This window comes from Phyllopteryx taeniolatus, chromosome 16 (assembly GCF_024500385.1).
Source record: "Phyllopteryx taeniolatus isolate TA_2022b chromosome 16, UOR_Ptae_1.2, whole genome shotgun sequence".
Taxonomy (NCBI): domain Eukaryota; kingdom Metazoa; phylum Chordata; class Actinopteri; order Syngnathiformes; family Syngnathidae; genus Phyllopteryx; species Phyllopteryx taeniolatus.
In genome coordinates, this window is record NC_084517.1 from 12,032,381 (window position 1) to 12,058,739 (window position 26,359).

At 40.0% G+C, this 26,359-nt stretch overlaps 1 protein-coding gene across 2 annotated transcripts in view; it reads left to right on the top strand.

The window, feature by feature from the left end:
• Nucleotides 1-26,359, top strand: part of prkcbb (protein kinase C, beta b) — an 88,243-nt gene extending 61,884 nt beyond the window's left edge. Inside the window, exons 14-17 of one of the 2 annotated variants that reach the window (XM_061749744.1) lie at nt 384-464; nt 1,324-1,431; nt 8,079-8,219; nt 25,815-26,359. In XM_061749744.1, the coding sequence (XP_061605728.1) occupies nt 384-464; nt 1,324-1,431; nt 8,079-8,219; nt 25,815-25,967 (483 nt within the window). In that variant the 3' untranslated portion in view covers nt 25,968-26,359. Of the gene's footprint in view, nt 1-383; nt 465-1,323; nt 1,432-8,078; nt 8,220-12,995; nt 19,050-25,814 lie in introns of those variants that run through there. The other variant, XM_061749743.1, reaches the window with a different exon arrangement.

Below are 26,359 nucleotides of genomic sequence, written 5' to 3' on the forward strand. Positions count from 1 at the left end.
TCCGCTCCCGAGCCAATGCTAACAAACACGTGTACTCTTACAAGTGGGTCTTCTACACTGAGGCAACCAATCAGAGGAAAGGGGGTGGTCTTAGCCAAATATGGACAAAGCGGATACAAAACTGGGTCAAAAAGAAGTAGCTGTCAGAGGGGCCTTTTCTGGACACTCGTATGACAAAACCAAGGTGTTTTTTTAAAATGAAATTGACACTTTTATACTAAGTCCATGTTAGAGAGTCACTCTGTGGAGGTCTAAATAGCCAAAATATGGGACCTTTAACTGATAATTACATTTATTTGAACTGACCGATTGAAGACACAGTGTTTTCACTTCTCTGTCACATTGTTCAGTCAATAGCATATTGATCAGTCTTTATGTTTTAGATCATAGCTTACCAGCCTTACGGGAAATCTGTGGACTGGTGGGCCTTTGGAGTTCTGCTCTACGAAATGCTGGCTGGACAGGTGTGTGTGTGTGTGTGTTTGTCTACATAAGAAAAGACCAATATTACACTCAAAGAAAACACTGAAATTTTAATAAGACTGCAGTAAAAAGGCATTTGTATGCATGGCTCCCCCCCGAAAAATTAAAACACCCATGGTTTTGTAGCCTTTAATATTTGACAGTGTGTAATGAGAAGTTGTGTTATTAAATTACATCCCTTAAGGAGTTTTCCCTCACTGGGGGCGTTCATAATTGTTAGGAGAGGATGTGATTTTTCAAATGCTGCACAACTCATTTGGTTTGCACTTAGTGAATGTGGTATGATGTTGTAGATCCATCATATTCTGACATTGACAAGTTAAAATCAGGAATATGCACACAAAAAAACAGGTTTTGGGCATTGGTGTGACAATACACAAGTACAAAGAGTAAAAGAAAACAGTCCAATAGTGAACAAAACAATGCAATAAAATCCTTATGTGCAATAAAGATAACGCGTAATAAAGTACTGTTATAAATAATATATATATATATATATATATGTATATAGAATGTGCAATGTATGAGTGTTGTACGAAATATTCAATCAATGAGCACATAAAGTCTGAACTGACTCTGTTTAAGCTACTTAGGAGCAGTAAGGTCATGTGTGTTCAGTGTTCATGATGATTTACTGTAATATTATTATTTGAGTCTGTCGCGCAACACCTCATCTCACATATGTTAAAACAGCACAAATTGTTTAGTCTGTAAGGCCTTGAATATGGCACCAAACAATGCAGACCCAAAAATTTAAAGTTGTGGAAATTCTTACTACTCGTGTTAATAAAACAAATCATAAGATATATTGATTTATTCTGCATTTGATTCGTACCCCAGCCTCCCTTCGATGGTGAGGATGAAGATGAGTTATTTCAGTCCATCATGGAGCAACATGTCTCCTATCCCAAGTCAATGTCCAAGGAGGCTGTGGCTATCTGTAAAGGGGTGAGTGTTGCACACAAACTACAGTACAGCATGCGTACTCCACATTACTACAATCTCTCTCTTGCCCACTGACCAATGTCCCTCCTTCACACACACACACACATACAGTATGTAAAAGAATAGAATTGGGAAAAGATGACATTTGTTTGAGTGAGGCATGCAGGACCCAGAGGGAGGAGGTGAACGAAGAGAGGGAACGAGAGAGCGGGACATCAAAATTATCTGCATAATTAAAACCATTGTGAGGGAACATTTATGTGCAGTGAAACAACATTGTTTGCTTTCTCTATCTATCCACTTGCATCTCTCTGTCATAAGCGTTCTTCTGCCTCGTCCTTCTCTCTCCCTGCACTGCTTATTGTTTTTTTTTGGGGGGGGGGTTTCATGGCACATCCTCTAACACGCACTCTCTCTCTCTCTATCTCTATCTCTCTCTCTCTTTCTTTCTCTCACACACACACACACACACACACACGCACTCCACTGCACTAATGAAATGGCTTGAGCTGTGGGAACTCTTCAGAATAGACTGGACAGTTAAAATGAAGCCGCCACACTGGGCTGGACCACTTTTCAATGGGTATAAGCAGGTCCTCCCCCTTCATTACACATTACCTCTATGTCGTTTACCATTTTTGTGCCTCACTGATCGCGCTAGATTTAGAGCGCATAGACACACAGAAACACACACACACGCGCAAGATGTGTGGAAGCGTTGGCCTCGGACCAGGTAATCCCAAGTTTCATCGATAATCATCATATTTGACTGAATTCTGCTGTACGATACTCTTTAAGTTAATGAAATGCATCATGGCCATAACATGAGATAGACCTTCACAATTTTAATGAGCTTCAGTAGAGCAGCCATTACCAAATGATAAGGTTTACTTTGATGGACACTTAGACACAGAGCAGTATTAATTGAACAGTATGTTTATTATTGTGTTTGTACTTTGCATTGGTATTCGTATTCAGTGAGCAGGTTACTGCATATGATTGGATAATAATTAAATAAATAATAAAATTAAAAAACGGTTAAAAACGGTTTTAAATTGTTTACCTTAACCAGGATCCCTTGCCGCATCATGGCTGTGGTCTGTTTTGCCCGGGTCTCGTAAATCCACGCTGGCTGGCTGGAAACATCTGCTTCACTGGTCACCTAGTTAGTTGCTAATTACTCACTGTCGTCAATCATCTACCACAATGTGTGTAGGCACAATCTTGCATAACTTTATCCAATTCATTGCACCGCGGCTTCGCTCATTTGTGATTCATGATCAGCTCCAGGACTACAGTAGCTGCTGTACAACTGCACACATGCGCATGTGCAGTAAGTCAAAATGGCGGCGGACGTAAACAAAGGAAGTAAATGTGGTGTGCCAACATTGTGGCTCTAGTCAGAATAAAGTAAGTAGTATGTTGTTCTTTAATACGTTGAGATTCCAATGTGAAAATTTGGATTCAGAATTATTTTCTTTCCAGCGCATTCGCGAGTCAATTCGACTCACCACCAATTCGTGTGTAGCGCTAGCAAGCAGGAACGTGTGGTAGTAGTAAAGTCATCATTACAGCATATATACAACTGGCCCTGACAGCTCACCACTGCTGAGATTTTGCTAATGTGTCCCTTTCATGCAGCTTCAAAAGTTACCAAAATATTGTTAAATAAATATCTCTGACAACGCCAAATGAAAACTGAGCATTAATTAATTAAGTTCTAAGGGCATACTTTATGTTGCAGTTGTCAATAGTTTCATGTAGATGTACCTAATGTGATGTGTCCATTGGGTATAGATGAGTCACAAAAAAAAGGTGAGGGTCCTCATCAAAGACAAGCATACCCTTACATACACACACTCACGCGCACACATATAGACGCACACAGTACAACATCACCTTACACTCAACAAGCATGAATCAGATAGACCCACTCTCACAGCCGTGCAGGCATTCAAGACGTTCGTCGTGCATTCACTCGCAAATTGTTGACAACAATGTTCAGTCTTGGGGTTACAAGCACACCCGCATATGCATACACATTTACACACTCATATACAGGCCTCGTTATGTATTAGTGATGATTACTGGGTTGTAGTGGATCACCATTGGAGCATGAAAGCTCGCCTCAGTCCACCCCCACAGATTCCACCGCGCCCTGACAGCAGCGCCTGGGTTAATGCAATGCCTGTGTGCGCGCGCATGAAGACTACCTGAAGCCTGACATGATATTTCCATTTGCAAGACAAATCAGCAACCAAAACTGTTTTTCACAGAAGGGAAGACAACGTGCAAATGTGATCGCTAACTTTGCCGCAAGAAGCCTGTCATGTTAGTTTTCTTATCAAAATACAGTGCCAGGAAGTGCAAGGTTTTCTGCTACACGTAACACATAATTTCAAAGATTGTGTCATTGTAAGTAATGGTACACTGAGTTTTCCCACTTCCTAATAGGTTGAAGAATTTATGGTTTCAATAAGATACACTTTAAAATCGTCGACAGCTTGCCGAGCGTGCATACTGTATGTGTATGTACAATGTGTGTGATCAAAGATGTTTCCACTCCCCTGATTCAAATCCTAGCCAGCATCTATATTTCATAGCCAGCAATAGGCTACACACACACAAACACACAAACACACACACACAAATGGATGCTAACAGACGCATACAGTATATGCACTGCAGCTATATTCTATAGAGACATGCTCTTACGTACACAAAGTCTTCAACTTCACACGACTTTACAGCAAAGACTAATTGAACATATTTGTTCCGACACATAGACAAGTGAACACACATACTCTCACACCACCACATGAGATGAGAGTCTCTTTTTATGAATTGGAGCAGCACTAATGTAGGAAATAAGAATGCATGTAGCTCAAAACATGATGCTATAATCGTCCAAATGATTGAATTATCAGAGTTTTGATGAGGCAAAAAAACAGATAATTTTTCTGATGATGCCAGCAAAATGTTATTTTGTTAGTTTATCTTACCATCAACATAGAACAGGGACCTCTGTTTGACTGCGCAACTGCTCAAGAGACATGCCTCAAATTGGAGAATGCTGAAAGAAATATTTTTGTCATGGGTGAATATATTAATGGCTTCAGGATCAACTGAATTATAGTGAGCAAAAAATATACTGGCAGTAACATCGTAAAATCCAGTGGTGTTTTTGTATTTAAAAAGGGGGACGAAAACAACTTTAGCAGGCTCCAAAGTCTGAACAATCATCAACATAAATACATTGTCATTTTTAGTAGATGCAAGAACAAAATTGCTCAGATTCTTTTCCCTCGTCACGTCACATCACACTGTTTGTTAGACCATGATTAAAGAGTGTTAGAGGGCTAAAACTGTTAGAAAAATGTTTCTCACAGATTTGCACCTACTGCAGGTGTGCCTGAAACATATCCCCAAAATATACGGGTATGCACTTTCTGTAAACATTGATTTGGCAAAAATAATCACTACTCTGTAATAAATATAAAAACATTTTAGAAAGAAATCCTCATCCACATTGGTTCACTTCTGTACCGTCTATTAGTCGAATTAAAATGTAATTAATTTGGTAGAAAAGAATAAGCCGGAAGCGACGCTTGCGTTACTTCCGACATCTACAGGGGATCTAGAGAGAAACACACAAAAGAGGTCTAACTAAAGAAAGAAAATAACACTAATAACGGTAAAAAGAAGGAAAATCAGCATATGAAAAGGGGACTAGACATCGTGTGTTGGACTAAAGTTGGAAACGTGAGGCTTTACTGCATTGAGTCAGAGGGAGAGAAAGCAAAGTTGGGATTTTGTGTGAACCTAATAATTTCCTCCAAATTATTAGGCACTGATGTTGTACATCATAGTAAGGATTGCAGTGTCGACTCACGAACGCAGATCAGCTGGTCTTTGGGAGTGGTCTTCCTCCGGGCCTCAGGTGGAAACAAAGCAGGTTTGGTTGAAGGAAAAAGATGTACAAAAATAAAAACAAAAAAAATGGAAAAGGAAAGAAAACGGAAACTTGTTGTCCCTTTTGGATGCGCTCGTAACTTTCCTGCCAGTTGAACTAGTGGCGGGCCGAGCTCTGGCCCTCAGATGCGTGCGGGACCGGTACGGGATGCCGGTAGTTGCTCGCTGAGGCTCCGCCGACCGATCGTGGCTAGGAAAAGCGATCGAAGCCGCATGGCCGGCTTGTTCAATCGAAAACGTTGCCAGCTTGGTTGCGGCGTGGTGGCACTGGAGGCGCCCGAGGACAATGGAAACAAAAGAAGGGGGAGGGGGTTGTCTCAGTGTCTATCAAAATAAACCTTATGCGGGAGCATATCAGTTACAACTTCAGATCTGCAAAATAAATAAATTGGGTCAAATTCATTTTGATAGGGTGCCAAATATCTAATAATTGTGCGGTCATTAATAATATTAATTTGACTCTACAGCAGTGTTTGAGTCCACACTGTCAAAAAAAGAAAACTGCTGAACGTTCTTCGTATTCCCCAATTCTATTTCACTGGCACAGGTGCAGTGAGTTGCCTGAGAACAATTTTATCTGTCAGCCTTTATACGGTCCAGGAAAAAGGAGGACGGAAGCAGCAGAGTGTGTAATATACAAAGTAAACAAGTCCTTTCTATATTTTTGTGTTTATTTAGGAGAACGTGTGTCTCTGTGAGCGACCCACGTGTGCTGGTGCACGCACGTCTGCATTTGTGTGTGCGTAATTGACTGACCCGTGGAAAATGTTATTTTAGTGCTAATGTAATGAGCTATGACTGTTGCTCCTCAGGGAGGCACGCCCCACCTACACAAATACATACTGACGTCATTGGCCTTGTTGCCTTTCTTAAGGTTTTGCATGGACAGACATTACAAATGCTCTTTGATTTTCCCTGTGGGAAAACAAACATGGTAAAATGCAAGGGCAAAAACAACAGTTGTGTCTGCAGGCTTCAAGTTGGTTGCTTATTTGTTCATAGAGAGTGGAATGGTTCATAGAAAGAGGCCAAATGAAAAGGAATGATCACCATTACAGTATATCTACTGTATATACAAAGTGGAGCTAGACTAAAAAGAATCACGAACAGAAGCAGAAATAAATTAAATGGAAACTTGGGGATATTGAAGCAGCATAATGTTGTGTGATGTTTCACCAAAATCTGCCATGTCGTTCTTTGAATTTTCAATTATTCTAGTTATGTGATCCTCTATATTGTTTTTGCATATTATAATATTTGCCTTATTTATTTAAAGTTAGCCGTCAGTCCATTTTGACACCATCCTCATTGAAACTTGCAAAGAAATAAAATTAATAAACCAAATATGTTGCCTTATGAAGACATAGAAAGAATGGACAAAGGTTTTGAGATACCAAGCCATTACATAGATCCACAAGAACTGACAGTAGCCCATTTGAAGCTATAACATCTGAGATTGTGCTCGCAGGCCAGTTCTTAGGTGGTTCTTCCACACCAAACTCATTCAAGCATGCCTTTATGGGGCTTATCCAAAGTGTTCCACGAAGCATAGAATTGTCCAAAATATCTTAGTTGGTAAGACAAAGAATTAACATTTAGGTGTGTAGTGGCACGCTTGTTTTACTACTTTCTTTAAAATGCCCCGTTTCCACTACATGTTAGGCACAGCTTGGCACACAATTGCTGCTTTCCAATTGGCAAAAGCATGTATGAGTTTCATGGATAGCTGTGGTATTAAGTGCATTTGTGTGACACAAGCCACTGCCGGTTGCTCTTTGCTTGAGCATTATCATCATTGCTGCAACATTTGCGGATACACGACGAGAAATGACAAAAATAAACAGAGTTAACCCTATTGTTGTGCATGCCTCAAGACTGGACACTGCAGTATTATATTGCACAGTCTCCATTTTTACACAGCGGTCAGTTTACTTGATACGTTTCACACTTCTCTTCTGTACTATTTTGAAGTAGAAAACTGTCCACTCGAAACTACTGTAAAGTAAGTACAACTGTACCGAGCTGTACAGTGTAACAAACAAGCCAATCTCATTTATATTCGCTTAAGAATGTTTTACCAAGAGTTGTTTAGAAAAGCTGTGAGTAACTTACTTTGAAGGGGACAGATTATGGAAAATGTAATGTAATGCTCTGTAGGGAATCTCAGTCTCCGGAAGTAACAGCACAAAAAGTAGAAAGTTGTTTTTGTTCCTTAGCGAATAGTTGCTAGAAGGCCCGGAAAAGTTGCTAGTGCTGCCCCCAGTCGTCATGGTTACAAAAGCTGTACTCGACATTTGCGTGAGGCAGAACAACCCCCTCGTCCCCAAAAAGAACAAATGATTAGAACCAGAGTGTGAAAGTCCGATATTAAATATGCTGTAATTCTATATGCATATTTTAATGGACGAATATCAGAGACCTTTTGTGAAGACATCTGGAAACTATTTTAAATTTGGGGGGGGGAGAATGTCTCCTTCATAGATTGATATTGCGACAGTAGAGTATCTTGAAAGAGAAGACACACAAGTTATGTGGCAAATAACACTTGAATGTCAGCAGCGGCAGCCCCCAAACAGTTCAAACAAATGAGAATGAACAATACGCCAGACAAATCCTGCATGTGCCATGAGACCAGAACGCTAATAATCCTCATTCTATTATTCTCTCTGTCTGGCCAGTTGATGACCAAGCATCCAGCCAAGCGACTAGGCTGCGCTCCAGAGGGGGAGCGAGACATCAGGGACCACAGCTTCTTCCGCTACATGGATTGGGAGAAATTGGAGAACAAGGAGGTGCAGCCACCATTCAAACCCAAAGCTGTAAGTTTGACCCGCTGTGAAGAAGTATCATCGAAGGTTGGAATGCTAAACTGCTGCAGATGACTTCCTCTCAACTCTCTGCTATCTTCTGTCATTGTTCACTTGCTGTCTCTTTCTCTCTCCTTTGAATGGGACAGTCACAGGTAAGTCAGGACATAGCGATCCTGGCAGTACACTTGTGGAAACATTTTACTGTACTTATTTTAAGACAGTTTTGACTTTTTTCCAAGATAAAACGACTTTTTTTAAGATACAAGAATGAGTCATGAGTTCCGTTGGTAGATTTTTCACCTTTTTTTAGGGGAAAAAAGTTTTGTTTTTAATATATTTTTTTTAACTTGTTTTGAGAAGGTTTTTTTTTCCAGTGTAAAGCACGGAAAATCGGGCTGTTTTTGTCCGGATTTTGCCCCTTCCTGACCAAGGATGACAAACGCCAGACTCTGTTATGTTGTATAAGATTATCTTATAAGACTATCCTTTGTTTTGAGTTCTGTTAAGAGTGTATTTGTCCAGATAATAGGGTCCGTAATGGATCAGCGCCGACCATCCTAAATATTAAGTGTGTTTAATCTTTACGACCAAAAATCTTTGTTTGCGGAGAAAGCAGACTACCTCAGAGTCATGACTCAGTTAATTGTGAAACAGAATGTAGCCAATCAAGAAGCGACCTGACTGAAGAATAAGAAAGCTGCTGTAAACAAAAAACATCTCTAACCCGATGTATTTTGTATAAGTGGGTTGACCAGACGGCAAAAAATATTTTCCAAAGCAAGTCTATATTGACGACATCACCATTCTACAAAACTCCCACCTCCAGTCCCTTCGGCAACACTCGGGAAACATCAAGGCAAACATATCTGGTAGCCTGTAAAATGGCCTTCAAAATAAAAGCATATCAGTAAAATAACACAGTTCACACACCTGAAACACAAAGTCCAGTGGACCTCAGAAATGGAGGAGGAACTCATCGAGCTGGGGGAAGCCCAAGAGTGCCTCCCAAGGCCACCACCATGTTTCCTCCTCTCGTGTGTCCTCTTCGACGGTGTGTTGCTATTTTTCTTTTTCGTTTTTGTTCTATCACATTTGATCATGCGAGATTTCGGTCTTAGACAGACTACATTAGAGATCGATAGGGGAACCGAATCTTTGTGTTTGGTGTTCTGTGTTGAGCTTATAAGAGCACACCATGCACGTTCCAACCAAAATTGTTAATTTTTATTGCCTGATTTTTCATCTTCATGTGTGGGGTCTGTAACAAATAAAATAAAAAAAATCTTTTAAGATTTGAAAAATCCTCAGGTTTTAAAAAAAAAAAAGAGTCCTAATAGTGATCACATGTCTCTTCTTATAATTGAAGTATTATATGAAGATGGCCGTGACCTTGTTAAGAATAAGAAACGTGATTTTGGTTTGTTTTGAACTGAATGAGTTTATCTGACAAAAGTTCTTAGGCCATTTACAACTGAGGTCAGTTGGAGTTTAGAGTAATCCTCTGGGGAAAAGGTGAGAGGATACTAGTCAGACAGAGTGACCTAAAACAACCTTGTATTGGTGTGTTGTTGTTCTTGATTTTTATCACTACAATTAATTTAGTTGGATCAGAACTCGAAGCACGATGATGTCATTGTGACTCACACACATGCGGCATTATTATGCGCGCACGTACTCACGCAGCCTGAAGCTTCACTGCTGGTAAAGGGTGTTTCTGGGTTGTTGGGTTTTTATGCAGCTGTCTTGACCTGCTGCTTTGTTTGTGTGCGACATGTCCTTTTTTGTCTCTTTGTGTGTTTGAGTCTATGATTGTGTGTGTGTGTGTGTGTGTGTGTGTCTGTGTGTGTGTGTTTCGGGCGGTGTGTGAGGAACCTTTTTGTGTGCATTTATACAACAGTGCGTGAGTGCATCTATGTATTTTTGTTCCTGCAAATGTCCTAGTGTTAAAAATTAAACATTGGTCCTGCTGCCACCACTGGGACCGCTAATGTATGTTGTCTAGTCAATTCTCTTTGTTGATTTATCTTTATTTATCTCTCGATTCTATCTTGCACACTGAGGACGAGCCCTCTTTTTAGGAATATTGTGAAGTTATGTTTTTCATTTTGAAAGCTATCTTGTGGGCACTTTAAATGACACAATAATATTTGTTAGGTATGTGTGCTTCTGAAATAGCACATTTAATTATATACTCACAAGCCACTTTAGTAGGTACACCTATTAAACACAATTACAAAACTATTGTAAAAAAAACCTCGAAAGAGAATGGTCAAGCATTTCGAATGGTATTCACATTCACCGCACATTTATCCAAGTTTTTGGGTTCATGAAATCCTTACAGTGGAGAATTTTTTTCAGGGAACCCCTCATAATCATAATAAATGATAAATGGACTGCACTTATATAGCGGTTCATCTACACTATCACAGTGCCCAACGCACAGTCACCCATTCACACACACCAATGGGTGACTGCTGCCAGGCCCACTGGGAGCAAGTTAGTGTTCAGTGTCTTTCAAGTTAGTGTTCAGTGTCTTTCCCAAGGACACTTCGACATGCAGACAGTTGCAGCCGGGATTCGAACCAGCTACCTTTTCGGAGCTGAAAGAGAGAAACATTTTTGTAATGGTATGAGAATGAAATTGTATTTTTTTTGTCAATCAATACAAGAATCAAAACGTATTTTGTTAGGATAAAAAGTCGTAATTCTACAAAGTAAAGTCGTATTTTTGCAAAATCAAGTCAGAGTAATCTGATATTAATGTCAACATTTAACAGGGGGAGAAAGTCATTTGAATTTGTGACTTTCAAAAATACAACTTTATTTTCATTTAATGCCTTTTATTCTGTAAAAGCTTTATGTAGTTTATTTTAACAGAAGTATAATATATTCTCAAAAATATATGCCTGTTCTTTAAAAAAGGGACTTAGGTCAAGATTGATCGCAATCATATCAGAGCTTTAAATTGGCCCAAAGCTTAAGTAAGGAGGACTAATTGGCTTAGTTTGTTTTATTAGCAGACCGGTCGTAATAATGATATGACATGGAAGAAAAAAAAAAGATCTCCATGTGAGAAACACTGCAATAGAATACCTTTGGTATTATGTGCTGGTACAGGAGAGTCACATGTACTTGAGCAAGATGTACCTAATATAGTGGCTGGTGAGTGTATCCTGTGGGCTGTCAACTGTTGTCCCACAGGCTGCAGGCTAAAGTCTCTGGATCTACAGTAGTAGTTTCGCGCAGATGTCTGACTGTTGGGATTATTTACAGACAATCCAATGTTGACTAAAGGAAGCGGTTGGTACGACGTACGACTGCGGTTGTGTCGAATAGCAGCTTTGGAACGTGTGGCTACTGGATCCAATATCTGACTGACTGGTTGACTTTTTGACTCCCACAACTGTTGAATTGGCCTGTCACTTCCACTTATTATTACTGTGGAAATGTCTTCATCTACAGTATGTGCCCATCCTTAAATGTGTTGCCAGTCACTTCATCCTTCTCAACATAGCATTCCATCCATCCTCCCTTTATGCATATGTGTTTATCTGTTAACACATCAACCCAACTGTTCATCCATCCTCACATTTTTATTTGTCCAACTCTCTGTGTTCATGGTTGTATCACATTTGTGTATCTTTTATTTGCATGCTCACAGGCTCAGTCTCAAATGAAACCTGCCCTGGAGTGCACTGTACCATTTAACGGAAGCCTTCTGAAACAATAACTAGACTACTCTCAATGCACATTAGATACAAACTAAACCAAGTGACATGCTTTGAATGCAATAGAGGTTTGATTACTACATTCTAAATTGCACCCTCAATAGGGCAACATTGTCCCATCTGGTTGCCCAAACAGGTTAAAAGGCAAGTAATTAGCTGAAAATACCGTTTGACCTCAGTGTATTTCATATTTTTCCCTAAACTATAAACACGGTGGCTCCATTTCATTTGGCCTTCAGAAATACACAGATTTAATGAGTTTTGGAGTTTTCCTCCGGGTGACGTTGTCAGAGGATATCGTATCCTTGTTTTCTTAATTAAAGCTAAGCGCAGTGATGGAGACACACACACACACACACGCACACAGAAAATAGCTTGTCTTAAAGCCCCCATGAGGCCTGCTGTCGGGAAAGTATCATTTTGAAGTTAATAACTTGCTTCATGCACTTAGAAGGGCGACACACCTCCTGGGCTTAAAGGCTTTTTGGGAGGGTCCTCATGGTCAAACTGAGGACGTAACATGAAGTAAACATGAACTTTTCTTGTGAGCTTTGATACCTTTTAGAAGGGTTGTCACTTGTATGTAATGAAAACAGAAACAATTTGGAACTTCTAAGTGAACTGTAAGTGCACCACCACAGGGTGTTTGAGACTTCAGTGGCCTTATGTTTAAAATGAAATTGAATATGTTTCAAATATTTGGAAGCAGGAAATCAATGTTCCTGAGGTGTGCTGGGATTCAGCCGAGGGATCTTGTATCACTTTAAATGTACAGTGGTACCTTTACTTATAAGTGCCCCTAATTAGTTTTTCCTGTTACGAGTCGTCACTTGGTCGATTTAAGGTACCACTGTATTCAGGAATGATCCAAATCGGCAGCAAGTGTAAACTGGAGCACAGCCCAAAGTAGGAGCACTTATTTGAAACCATGTTCAAGTGATGTCATCTCACTCCCTGCCTCAACCCGTCACTCCTCCTTCTTTTGTTTCCCTCCCCTTTATCCATCCGTTCTCGTCCATCCCTGCTCTTCCCCCTCCTGCCCCACCCTCCTCAACAGTGTGGACGGGACGCTGAGAACTTTGACCGTTTTTTCACACGCCACCCGCCAGTGCTGACCCCTCCCGACGAGGAAGTGATTCAGAACCTGGACCAGGACGAGTTCCAAGGATTCTCTTTTATCAACCCAGAGTTCCCTGGAAGCGCTCCAAGTGCTCCTGCCGCAGAGCAGGCTTAATTGAAGCTCATTTATGGACATTGGGACACACACACACACACACACATACACACACACGCACACATATGGTACATACATACGAGTCTCTGCAACCCTGTGCAACCTGAAACATTCTAACCCAGAAATACTTAAAATCAAGTTATGCGTTACAAACACAAATGAACGCAATTTTTTTTTTCACACTGCAGCAACCACTCCCTTCTGAAGGTGAAAATTGAGGTAATGACAATTTACACAACATTTATAATTGAAAACCGATCTGAACTGTTTTGGCCATTGGTCTATCTGGACACTAATGTTTATGGAGCTTCTAATCAAAACCATTATCATTTCTGTGTAAACAAAACAAACAGCTGTGAAAACAAAGGATGCACCTGAGTGATCAGTGTACGTCACAGCCAAAACAACAATAGCGGACAGCAGCAGTGATGAAGCAAAGTGTGTGTATGAAGTACACTGCTACAGTGAGTAATTGACACCCTCCCCAGAAAGGTTTATATTGCCTATACATATCAAAAAAATTTTAGCAAAACACTACTTTTGTCTAAATGAACTCTACTTTTGTCTGAACTCACATTAACATAGTTCCTTGGCACCAAAATGGTGGAAAAGCTCTACTTTTGTCTAAATTAAGCTCCTTCACCTACTTCAATTTATTGTATTTTTCTAAAGGAATGTACATTTTAAACTATAATGGCACACAGTAGAGACCTAAAAACAAAAACAAAAGTGTTTAAAAAAAATGTTATAGGGGATTATGTAACCTATTCACAGCATAGTGAAAACTCCAAACATATCTAATAAAGTGTGATCTGCACCTTAATATCCAGATCTGTTTCAATATGTTACTGAACAAGATCCTCTAATCTAATCCTACTAATTCACTACATCAATACATGCTTTAGCCTTTGGTGAGGTAATAACATACAATAGGACTGAATATACAGTATTTAGGACAAGTGACTAACATACCTAATGTAGGACTAGTGACAAGCTTCAAGACACAGTTAACAAGCATGGCTGCCGTGCTGTTCTAAAATCGGTATCGATTTTTGCTCTTCGCGGTCCGGCCCGGTCCCTAGCACCTGCGAATAGTGAGCTTAAAACATCCCATTTCTACTACTACTTGCATTGCTTTACTGTTTGTAAAAGGCCTACGAAATTATTTAAGCTAATATGTTGAAAGGACGGCCAGAATCAAAGAAGAGGGGTTAGTTGTGCTGCTATTTACGCTTGCAACCTACAGTGTGAACAAACTTTGTGTTAAATAAATGAAAAGTGACATACACATAGAGCAAACCACACAAACACACACAGGAGTACCAAAAAAAACACACACAAAAAAACCAAGGCAGCATACAGAGCGTTTTTACGTTACTTTCTTCCCATCGCCTTCCTTGGCTCTTCCAGCACGCTCTGAGTTTGGCTTGCAATTCTGGTGTGCTCCTTAAAGCGTCGATATTAATCTTAAGCGTCCATGTGTTTATTCTTATCTATAATTGGAATGCTTGACCTTCTCGTGCATGAGTGTCTATATCAGTACTATATCAATAAGTTGAACTTGACACTGTATTTTGCCATCATGCCCTCAGAGAACAGTGGAGGATGTGTTGTGTGGCTGTTTGGGGATCATGATGGTAAAATATGGTTTGAATACAATGTTAGATAGCCAAAACTCCTCTTTGGGGACTAGCAGCTCCTTTCTTTTTGTTTGACAAAAGCATGGCTCCAGTACTTGTTTACAGAATATATACTGTATGTGTGCGAATGGATGAAAATGCACTTTGCATGCCTGACCTCCGAGTGCCACGCCTGGCTGGCCCTGCGCTTGTGTTTGTTTGTTTGGACGGCCAAAGGCTCCACCTTGCTTCATATGGAGCACGATCTGACTTGTTGCTCCACAGCACAGCTGGTGGAAGAGGAATGAAAGGAAAGCAGCTTCAATGAATGCTTGCACGTCATTTTGCTGAGGTGGAAGCACCAGAGAGGGTTTGATGTGTTGTGGCAACTTGTCGTGTTGCCTAGCGACTAAACTTCAAGTCCCGGGATCACAAAATGATAATGTTTTAGTGCGATGTTTGCATGTGCAATGAAGGAGTCCTCTCAAACCGCAGCAGCACAGAATGTAACAACAGGTCACAAAAGCAAAATAATGTTTGTCTTTTGTGTTGTGTTTAACCTAGATAGCAATAATTTGTGGATAGGTCATATTTGTCACTGAACCACCAACCTCACTAGAACTGACATGTATTAGTCTTTTTTTAACACCATCCAACTCATTCTTACTAGAATTACTTTCTCACATCACACGGCACCATACTGTCCATATCTGCTGATCATTCCCTTATTAATGAAATTATCCACCAAGGCTCTGTTTTCATTGACAGACCTTCTCCACTGACTGGCCATAACATTAGACACACCTACACAATCTAGTCTTCTCGTTTTAAACTTTCACTTTGGATTGATACTGTCAGAGTTATTAAGTGAACAATATTTTTCTTATTACCCCTGTGATTGGCTGGCGACCAGTCCAGGTTGTGCCTCGCCTCTCGCCCAAAGTCAGCTGACTCCTCTATACCCACGACCCTAATGAGGACAAGTGTGATAGAAAATGCATGACTTTATTTTTATGGGTGTATTGTATTTGGTATGGTATATCATGTTAAGCCTCATTTAGCTACAGTTAAGCCCTAAATTATTCATACAAATGTAAATGTAGTATTTTCCATCCATCCATCCATCCATTTTCTACCGCTTATCCGGGGTCGGGTCGTGGGGGCAGTAGCTTTAGCAGGGACGCCCAGACTTCCCTCTCCCAGCCACTTCATCCAGCTCTTCCGGGGGGATCCCAAGGCGTTCCCAGGCCAGCCGAAGGACGTAGTCTCTCCAACGTGTCCTGGGTCGTCCCCGGGGTCTCCTCCCGGTGGGACGTGCCTGGAACACCTCACCAGGGAGGCGTCCGGGAGGCATCCGAATCAAATGCCCCAGCCACCTCATCTGGCTCCTCTCGATGTGGAGGAGCAGCGACTCTACTCTCAGATCCTCCCGGATGACCGAGCTTCTCACCCTATCTCTAAGGGAGAGCCCGGACACCCTGCGGAGGAAACTCATTTCGGCCGCTTGTATCCGGGATCTTGTTCTTTCGGTCACAACCCACAGCTCGTGACCATAGGTGAGGGTAGGAACGTAGATCGACCGGTAAATTGAGAGCTTCGCCTTTCGGCTTAGCTGCTCCTTTACCACAACGGACCGATACAAAGTCCGCATCACTGCAGACGCTGCACCGATCCGCCTGTCGATCTCCCGTTACATTCTTCCCTCACTCATGAACAAGACCCCAAGATACTTGAACTCCTCCACTTGGGGCAGGATTTCCTCCACCCTTTTCCGACTGAGGACCATGGTCTCAAATTTGTAGTATTTTATTTTTTTAAATGCAAATATTCTGGCTAGAAATGACACGTTAGGCAATAGACTCGAAGACTGTTTTGAATTGCTATTTTCCTTGTTTGTTTTTTTAATATTGGACAAAATGTTTCGCTTCTCTAAGAATGTAATGTAAAAAGTATTTTTCAAATTTATAGTTGATTTGAATGCACTAGAGCAGTGTTTCTCAACTGGTGGGTAATAAAGTGGGTCGCGGACACATTTTGGTCAATCGCGGACAGCTATCAAAATATTACATCCCTTTGTATTCTGATTTTTCCTGTATGGTACAGATGCGTACAAAGTTCCCTCATGGAACATTTTAGGTAACTGCTACTAGTTTACACCAGAAACAAATACTCACCTCACAACTTTATTTATATAACACTTAGATGCAATTATTTTCCCAGCCCTAATGTACATCCAGTTCCCATACAGACATCACCAACAAGCCAAAATTCAACAAGGGTTTCCCAAACATAGTTGGAGGCATAGATTGCGCCCACATTTCAATTAAAGCACCATCACGCAACAAATTCAGCTATGTGAACAAGGAAGAATTTCATTCAATCAATGGACAAATAATCTGCGATCCACATTCCTTGGTGGAATGCACGATTCATTCATTCATTCTATAGAATATCTCCGGATGTGCATCTCCATGGGAGCTGTGGTTGAGGATAGCTGGCTGTACATATATTATAGTGACGTACGTGGCCCCAATAATGCTTGCACTATGGGTATCCTTAATTGCTTGTCCTCCTCCAATTAATTAAAGTGGGCCGTGACTGCTCTTTTTTTCTGATCCAACAGGATTAACAGCACCAGTTAAATTGTCCCACGTCATTTTTTCCTTTTGTTGAAAACACCTGCATTAATTGTTCCAGAGAGTTTTTTTTTTGGGGGGGGGGGGGTTGTTTCCACTTCTCCAACAAGTTCCTCAATGTCGAACTTAGAGATTTTGCTTTTCTCCGCCCTGTTTTTTCGGAGAGGGAAGTAGTCCATCCGCACATTCTTTAAAGGACTTGCTGCTACCATATATGGTCAATGCAAATGAGGCTAGACAAGCGCAAGCGTGGCAGGTTAGAACTGGGGGGATGTATCACCACACATTATTTACTGGTGTGTGTGCGACAGGCGTCCGCACGTTGGATGAATTCAGAATTTTTTTTGTACTTACATTCTAATTTTCTGTCCTACGAAGGAACTTAGAATCTGTTTTATGCACTTTCTGATACATGAGGCTTGTCAGATGGAGACAGCATTAAAAGAAAATGCCATTGGTGTTTTACAGCACAGTCATTCAGACTGATAAAACTGTTACTGTTGCATATCTACATTGTTAATGTCTTTAAAAAATAGTCAAACTATTGATGCTGCACTTTCCTAAAGAGAAAAGATAAGTGTTGAGATTTGTAAATTTTTATACATGCAGTTATGTTCACGCTTAGTTTCTTAATGTGCTCTGAATTGCCCTTTGAACATGTAAGCACAGTGCACCTATGCTTAAAAATATTCTTGATTGTTCTTAAAAGTAGGTTATGACTTTGCAGTCATATCCCAGTGTGACAACAGTTGAGAACCACTGCTCTAGATTTTTCCAGATTGATCCTTTACAATAAACTATTGTGCTCTACATTCTCAGGTATGAATGGCAAATATTTGTCATTAACTTCTCCAACTCAACTTCAACTCTTTTGCCAATGTCTTGTATCATATCCAGCGAGCTGGTATCCATCCACCAAATAAAAAAAAAGCGCTTTAACACATTACAACTGTACATGAGAGACTTCAAATAGTAGATGTACCGAAACAAGCCTGGTCATGGTGTTATGGCTAGTCAGTTTAAACTAACAAAATATTCTGTCATGATTTGGATTTACTTTCTTTAAATATTATTTCAATATAAAATATTTTTTTAAATCCTTAAAATACATTTTGTCGCAATAATCCGTTTTCCCATCCGTTATTATGAATGCATAAATAAATGTGGATATGTAATCAGTTGATGCAGCTAAAAAGCACCATAGTGCACCTCCATTGTTGTTATTTATTGCAGTTCTCTGTATTACTGTATAACAGAAAGAAACCGTATCAGAGTTGTCAGATGCATAGAAATGTGCATCCTATGGTCAGTATTGTAAAGGGCAAAAAGGTGTTTTATTATTGTATTATTGAATGACGGGAAAGCAAAAAAAGAAAAAAAAAGATTCCTGCACGAGAAATGGTGTTTAATCATTGAGCTTTTACAGTATTTCCATGTAACCTATTGGGGTGCTTCATGTTTTTGTGTCCACAGCGCTTCAAACGTGTGATCAAACTGCTCTTCAGTGTGCAAACTGTGTGGATGGGCAAAGAAAAGGCTTTTTACAATATCCTTGTGCCAAATTTCTTTGATTTTTCAACAGAAGGCTTACAATAAAAACTAGCGTTAGTTGTGTTGTGTGATGTGGTTGTCGTGTGCTTTCATAGTGGTCTGCAGCATTTATGCTTCTCTATCTGTATTTACTGAACTGGTGCAACATGCAGTGGAGTAGCGAGATTAGAGTGATGGAGGCTGACAGATGGGGAGTAGACTGGAGAGAGGAAGGAAAAGAGACGAAGAAGAAGAAGTAGCGGAGAGGAGGAATGCAACAATGGAGGAGGGCACGGAGAGGGAGGGTGGCGATGGAGCGGCAAACCAAGCGAGGCGGGCGGCTACGACAGGCTGTGCATATTTCATGGCTGCCACTTATCATAAGAGCCTTTCCTTGATGGGGGAAGCGCAGGTTTGATGACTTCAAGGAAATAAGATTCACAACACAGCTTACATACACACAGCCCTGCAGAGCCACTAAAGCTAGCCGCTGGTTGAACTGCTGCTGCTGTCGCTTGCTACGTACAATAACCATACAATGGTTCTCAAAGGGTCTACAAATTTGCAATGAATTGTCTTGTGATGTTGTTGGTGTTCTTTAACCTTCACGCGGGCACAATGATAAAACAAAAACACTAAGGCATTTCCTCCCTACCTTAGCTTTTTATTTTAATTTTGTTCCAGTTAAAAGGTCTGATATGATTGTGATGTATTGTCTGACACCACTGCATACGCACAGCATTTCCAGCTCTCTCACACTCTTTCAGTCTCCGCTCTAATTCATCCAAAGGTGTTCTATAGTGTTGAGGTCAGGATTGTGCAGGCCAGTTAAATTCATCCACATCTAGATCTCATCTGTGTCTTTCTGAACTTTAATCTATGCACTGTCATATTGGAACAGGAAGCGTCCATCTTCACACTGTTCCCACAAAGTTGGAAATGAGTTACTGTAAACTCCAATTACAGTAACTTACTAACAACAGTGTCAAGTCAATGTTTCTGTTCATTGTGAAGCTGATGCGTTACACAAGGTAAATAGGAGTTCTTTTGACTTACAGAAGAATCAGGCCAGGTAACACTTATCTAAATTCACTTACACACAGCAGAACTGCCCGGGATGTCACTCTATTGCACACAACCCACAGTCAGGGTTTTGTGAAAAAAAAAAAAAAAAGTGTAGCATACATGTAATGCGAGAGTTAAATAAGACATGCGTTCAACGAACTACAGGTAACATAAACACACTGTTCAATGTTACGTTAATCCTTATCGTTCATGAACATTAAGGATTAACGTCATTATTACGGCAACAGTTCAACATTTAATGGCGCAATGCATGCTGGGATCCCACAACTTCATTATTCTGATGCATGTAAAATACAGTAACTCTGCGTGACGTCAACCAAAATCCCATGATGCAGTGGAAACCGTAGTTAATTCCTGTAAAATCACTTTAAAATCTTTACTGTAAGGTATGTGGTAAATAAAAGTAGAATTTACAGGAATGTCTAACAGTGTAAGCCAATGTCATATTATATCACATAAAATCATATGTGAATCAAGCCAATTGAGGTAATACTTTTGGCAATATAGTGTATGTCTCTTTAGTGTGTTGGCGGTAATATGACTCACACTAACCTTAACCCACCCTAATCCTAACCCTAACCTGTCCTAAACTGCCTTACCCCCAACCCTAGCCCTTAAACCTAACCATAACAAACTTCTCTCGTCTTTATTTTGTACAAATGTGATACATATAAACTTATATATACACATATAACTTATATTAACTTATATAAACGTATTTTTCTTTAGGGTGTGTTCAAAGCTTGTCTGATTTAGTTACAGAAGGTAGGGGTGAGTCTTTGCAAAAGGTTAATAGGACAGCAACAGTGATCATTTGTATGTGATTTCTAGTAATCAGCGCTTGCATACATTAGTTCCGAAAGGGAATTATACCACAGCAGGTTGCTACATTTGATCGTATAATCTCTTTGTCTCTAGACAAAGTGAAGGAACATGTGGCTCATTCTCAAAGGTTATTTTTTAATGTCCCCTTCCATCCAAGGAACTGTAAAAAAACAAAAAAACGTATGTAATATATATACTGTATTTTTCTGATTATGGTGTGGCCCTTGTTTAGTATTAGTGGGACAGCAGCTCCCCTTTTAGTCAGAAGACCTTGTGCGTTGGGTCTTTAGTTTACAAAGGAGTTCACTTGTACTGTACTATGTCTGAAACTAGCATACGTGTTTTTGGAATGTAGGAGGAAACGTGTCTCGGGGAGAACATGCAAAATCAAATCGGATAGGGGAAAACATGCAAAATCCACACAGGATTTGAAAATACAACCTCTGAACTGTGGCAGATGTGCTACTCACTCGTCCACCGAGCCGCTCACGACAAAAATATTTAACATTTGAAATAAAATACATTGTACTCATCTGAGTTGCTGTTTGTTGAATTTATCCATTAAATGCGGAATGTCACGTGACCAAACCTGGAAAACAGCTTAGCTGACTTCCTGCGTATGCTACGCAAACAAGCATAACTTCAGTTGATTGTTTGAAGCCGAACTTGCTAAAATTTAGTTTTCTTTATGGCTGGTGTCTTCAGAGAAAAGTTAAATATATGAATGTCATTTATTTATGCATAATGTTACATATGTAAACATGAATGAAGTCTAAACATCTGGGCGTTTCTCACTTCAGTCTCCTCTCCAGGAGGTAAAATGCATGCTCTATTTGGCTTAAGGGCCGGTGATTGACTTGGCCAGTCTAAGACCTTCCACTTTTTTCCCCAGATGAACTCCTCTGTTGTGTTGGTAGTGTGTTTTGGGTCATTTTCTTGTTGCATGATGAAGCTTCTCCTGATTAGTTTTCTATAAATTGTCAGACAAAATGATTTTGTAGACTTCAGAATTCATTCTGCTGCTACCATGAGTTACAGTACATCATCAAAGACTAGTGGTCCCGTTCCAGAAGCAGCCATGCAAGCCAAAGCGATGACATTCCCTCCACTATGCTTCACAGATGAGCTTGTGCTTTTGGATCATCAGCAGATCCTTTCTTTTCTTTCATACTTTGGCCTTTCCATCACTTTGGTAGAGGTCAATCTTGGTCTCATCAGTACATAAAACTTTTAATACTTTTGTGTGGCTCATCTCTGTACTTCCTTGCAAAATCCAATCTGGCCTTCCGATTATTTTTGCTGATGAGTGGTTTGCATCCTGTGGTATGGCCTCTCTCGAAGTCTTCTTCAAACAATGGATTGTGATACCTTCACCCCTGCCCTGTGGAGGTTGGCAGTGATGTCACTCACTGTTGTCTTTCGGTGTTTCTTCACAGCTCTTACAATGTTTCTGTCATCAACTGCTGTTGATACCCTTGGCCGACCTGTTCGATGTCTGTTGCTCAAGTACACCAGTAGTTTTTTTTCTTTTTCAGGTCATTCTAAATTGTTGTATTGGCTGTGCCCAATGTTTGTGCGATAGCCCAATGTTTGATAATGGATGGATGGACATATAAAGCATATGATGTACAAACACATTTGAGTGACAGGGGACAGGTGGAGCGGGGAGGTTTTTAAGCGTATTCATTGGACAGGCGTCTGAAAACTGACAGAACGTCAATTGTTCACCATTTTGAAGCCTGATTTCCGATACTTAGAGATTGTTTTATTCATTGAAATTTGGCAGGCTTGTGTGAACAACACTCTTCTCTCCAGTGTCAAATTCATAAGACATTTTATTTTCACTTTACAGAGACTTTAAAGAATCAGTCCCATTGCCAATATAGTTTAAGTTACACCGGCCAGCACTACTGATTCTTAAGGCCCTGGGCAGACTAGAGTGACACAGCAGCACACAAAGGCCGAAATCTGATTGGACAAAAAAAATCCAACGTATATGTACACTTTCTGGAAGCAGTCCAGAAAATCAAATGACGAAAATAGATAATAAGTTAATATAATTTCAAGGAACGTACAGTATATTACAATACAGTCCCTTGTAAATGAAGGTCAATGTTTTGGCCACCACTGTTGACAACAAGTTAGCCTTGCTATGAACTGAAATAATATATTCTTTTGTCTTATTATCACCTTCCATGTGAGTGTTCAAGAAAAGCAGTACATCTTGGAACCTAAAGCTTATCTCATCATTCACTGTGAGGCAGCTGCACTTAATGCAAATGATTTTCAACAGAAATACTGTAGGAGAGGAAGCTGTCTAAAGTTTGTATTGGCGTGCATGTAATAGCTGGTGTACACAGTAAGCCGCCAGAGCGCATGTGATAATTAATTCCAAATGTTGCGGCCCTAAAAAATGAAAGCCAGTGGCTTTGACACAAAGCAGCCGGCGCTTATCAGCCCAAAACAGGTCAGCGTTCGATACCCGCCTTTCATTCACCCGCCTCTCCTCAGTGCCTCCCACACACACACACACGCACACACTCGCCGCTAATCCTCTGCTTCCTGGAAAGTAATGGCGGGAGGCAGGAAGTAGAAGGATGACTTGGAGTAATGACTCCATGTAATAATCAAAAGAGCCTGTGGTTTGTATGCGTTTTCTATCGCACATCTCCACCAAAGGCCACTGATGTTTATCTCTTCTCTTCTTCCTCCTCTCATATCTCCATCTTTCTGCCTCACAGCATTAAGCGACATTCAAGCGTGCTCAGACGGAACGCATTAGGAGCTGCCCTACATGGCTACCAGCTGTGTGTATGTGTGTGAGCGCGCGTTTGCGTGTGTGTGTTTCAAGTCCTTGCTGTACAGAAACCCAATGACAGTAAATTGATGAGCTGACAAAATCTTTAAAATACCCATGCAGCATATGCAGTAGTACTGTATATACAGATAGCAGCAATGACACTGTTTTGTTTATTTACCACCATTCCGAAGAAACAGATAATGTCACAACAACCATCAGTGACACCATGCAAATGTATTGTCTCCCACCACACTTTGAGTTGCCTTTGCGACATCTGCTCAGATGTTTTAGAAAATGGATGGCTCTCACCGTCATGAGTTACATGTGAAATATTGTTTCTAAACCAAAAGATGTGTCCTAGTAATTCATTTTTTTCCTAACACAACTACCCAAAGATGTCTCCTTATATTAGATATTACTTTTTCATTCATTCATAATTTACTCTGCATCCAATATAAAGTAAATTCAAGATGACTGAATTGGAACTGGCTAGATGGTTAAAAGCTAAAGCAGTGAAGCCAATGAATGCGTATTCTTAAGATGAGTTTTAAAACCATGTCTTTGAATGAACTCAATTTAATCAGTTTAGTGTGCAGCAACGTTTGTGCGAGCACAACAGCAGCTTTATCACCCATGCTAACATTAGCATGACAAGAGTGGTCCACCGATATTATAGTTAATCTTTGAGAGGACTGGCTACAAACCTCACCTCACCTCACCTCAGTCTCACCTGAGAAGCAGTTTGTCACCAAGGCAATGCAAGACAAAAAATAGGCAAACTCAAAAAGTCAGCAGCATTTAAGCTGGATGCCCTTCAGCAATCAAAGTAGAACTAAACAGAAGCAAGACTTTCTATAGGAGATTTATGTAACTCCCCTAAACAATGATCACTTTAGAGTATTATACATCGTAGTAGTTTAGTAGTATTATTGCCTCTCATAATAGTTACTGTAGAGAGGCTTACAGTTATGTATATATTCCTAACAGAATGGTTATTTCCGGCAAGGAGCATTTCCTCTACTGCAATACCTTGTTACTAAATTTCACTTGATATCTGGGTTAAATATGATATTTTCCAAGCTATTTCCTTTCTCACAGAGAGACTACTCATATCGACATTAAAAAAAATTGTAATTCTTCACCATGACTTGAACGTTGTAATTTTTTGTGAATGTGGAATACTTGACTTTGAGCTGTCTTCTGACAATTTTCTGCCTTAGCGCAGGCCAACTTTGCATTGCCTCTAGATAAAATATGTGTGTATGTGTTTTGTGTGCAGTGAAACATAACCATCTCATTCTGAGGGGTTTCAAAAATACACTTTCCCTTTTCTCTGAAACATTATAATAATAATATAATAAATATAATAATATTATTATTATATTATAATAATAATAATCCATGTATTTATGTCAGACAGGCTGTGAATATATTTTGAAAAAAATGTTTTTATCTGTAGTTCAGAATTTGTTATACACAGTTATTATTGGGATATTCTTAGTGCTGGTCAAAGTTGACCTGCATGGAAAATGAACAATATATGAAGGTTAGCAATGGTTATTATTACAGTTGTAGTTTCTCACAGTGTCCATCTCTTAGTGCTGGTCAAAGTTGACCTGTGCATGGAAAATGAACAATATATGAAGGTTAGCAATGGTTATTATTACAGTTGTAGTTTCTCACAGTGTCCATCTCTTAGTGCTGGTCAAAGTTGACCTGTGCATGGAAAATGAACAATATATGAAGGTTAGCAATGGTTATTATTACAGTTGTAGTTTCTCACAGTGTCCATCTCTTAGTGCTGGTCAAAGTTGACCTGTGCATGGAAAATGAACAATATATGAAGGTTAGCAATGGTTATTATTACAGTTGTAGTTTCTCACAGTGTCCATCTCTTAGTGCTGGTCAAAGTTGACCTGTGCATGGAAAATGAACAATATATGAAGGTTAGCAATGGTTATTATTACAGTTGTAGTTTCTCACAGTGTCCATCTCTTTCGAGGGTACATGTGTACCTAATGAAATATCCACTTCTATTCTCTGTCTCTTCCTGCTCATCCTGTCCTCATTAAACCACATTTCCATCCACATTTGCTCTTCCTCTACATCTATGTCCCTTCTTCTTCATACGCCCTCCACCCTGCAGAAGAGCCGTCGAGACACATGCAACTTTGACAAAGAGTTCACCAAAATGGCGGTGGACCTGACGCCCACAGACAAGCTGGTCATCATGAACCTGGACCAGGATGACTTCATGGGCTTCTCCTACACCAACCCGGAATATGAGGCTCCTAACTGAAGCCGTGTGGACTATTGGCAAGAGAGGTGAAACGTGTTAGGCCAGTCCATTCAACAAACATAAATGGTATCGTCAAACTCAACTTCCACAATACACTGGATACCAAAGACTTTCAACGTATTGTGTAAAAAAAAAAAAAAAAAAAAAAAAAAACACTGTTTATAGAAAAGGTGTCATATTTAATTTAATAATGAATAAGTTATTAGTCCTAAATGTTAATTGGGTAATGGAATCCCTTTTCCCTTATGTTCAGACTATATTGTAATAAGAATAGAAGTTTACGGCATTTTGTCTGTCTCAAAATGATCCTACATTCATACTGTGATTGAGAAAGTTGGAAATATGATTCTCCAAGACTGTGAGCTACTGAAGCGTAGTGTGAAAAAAGGTCA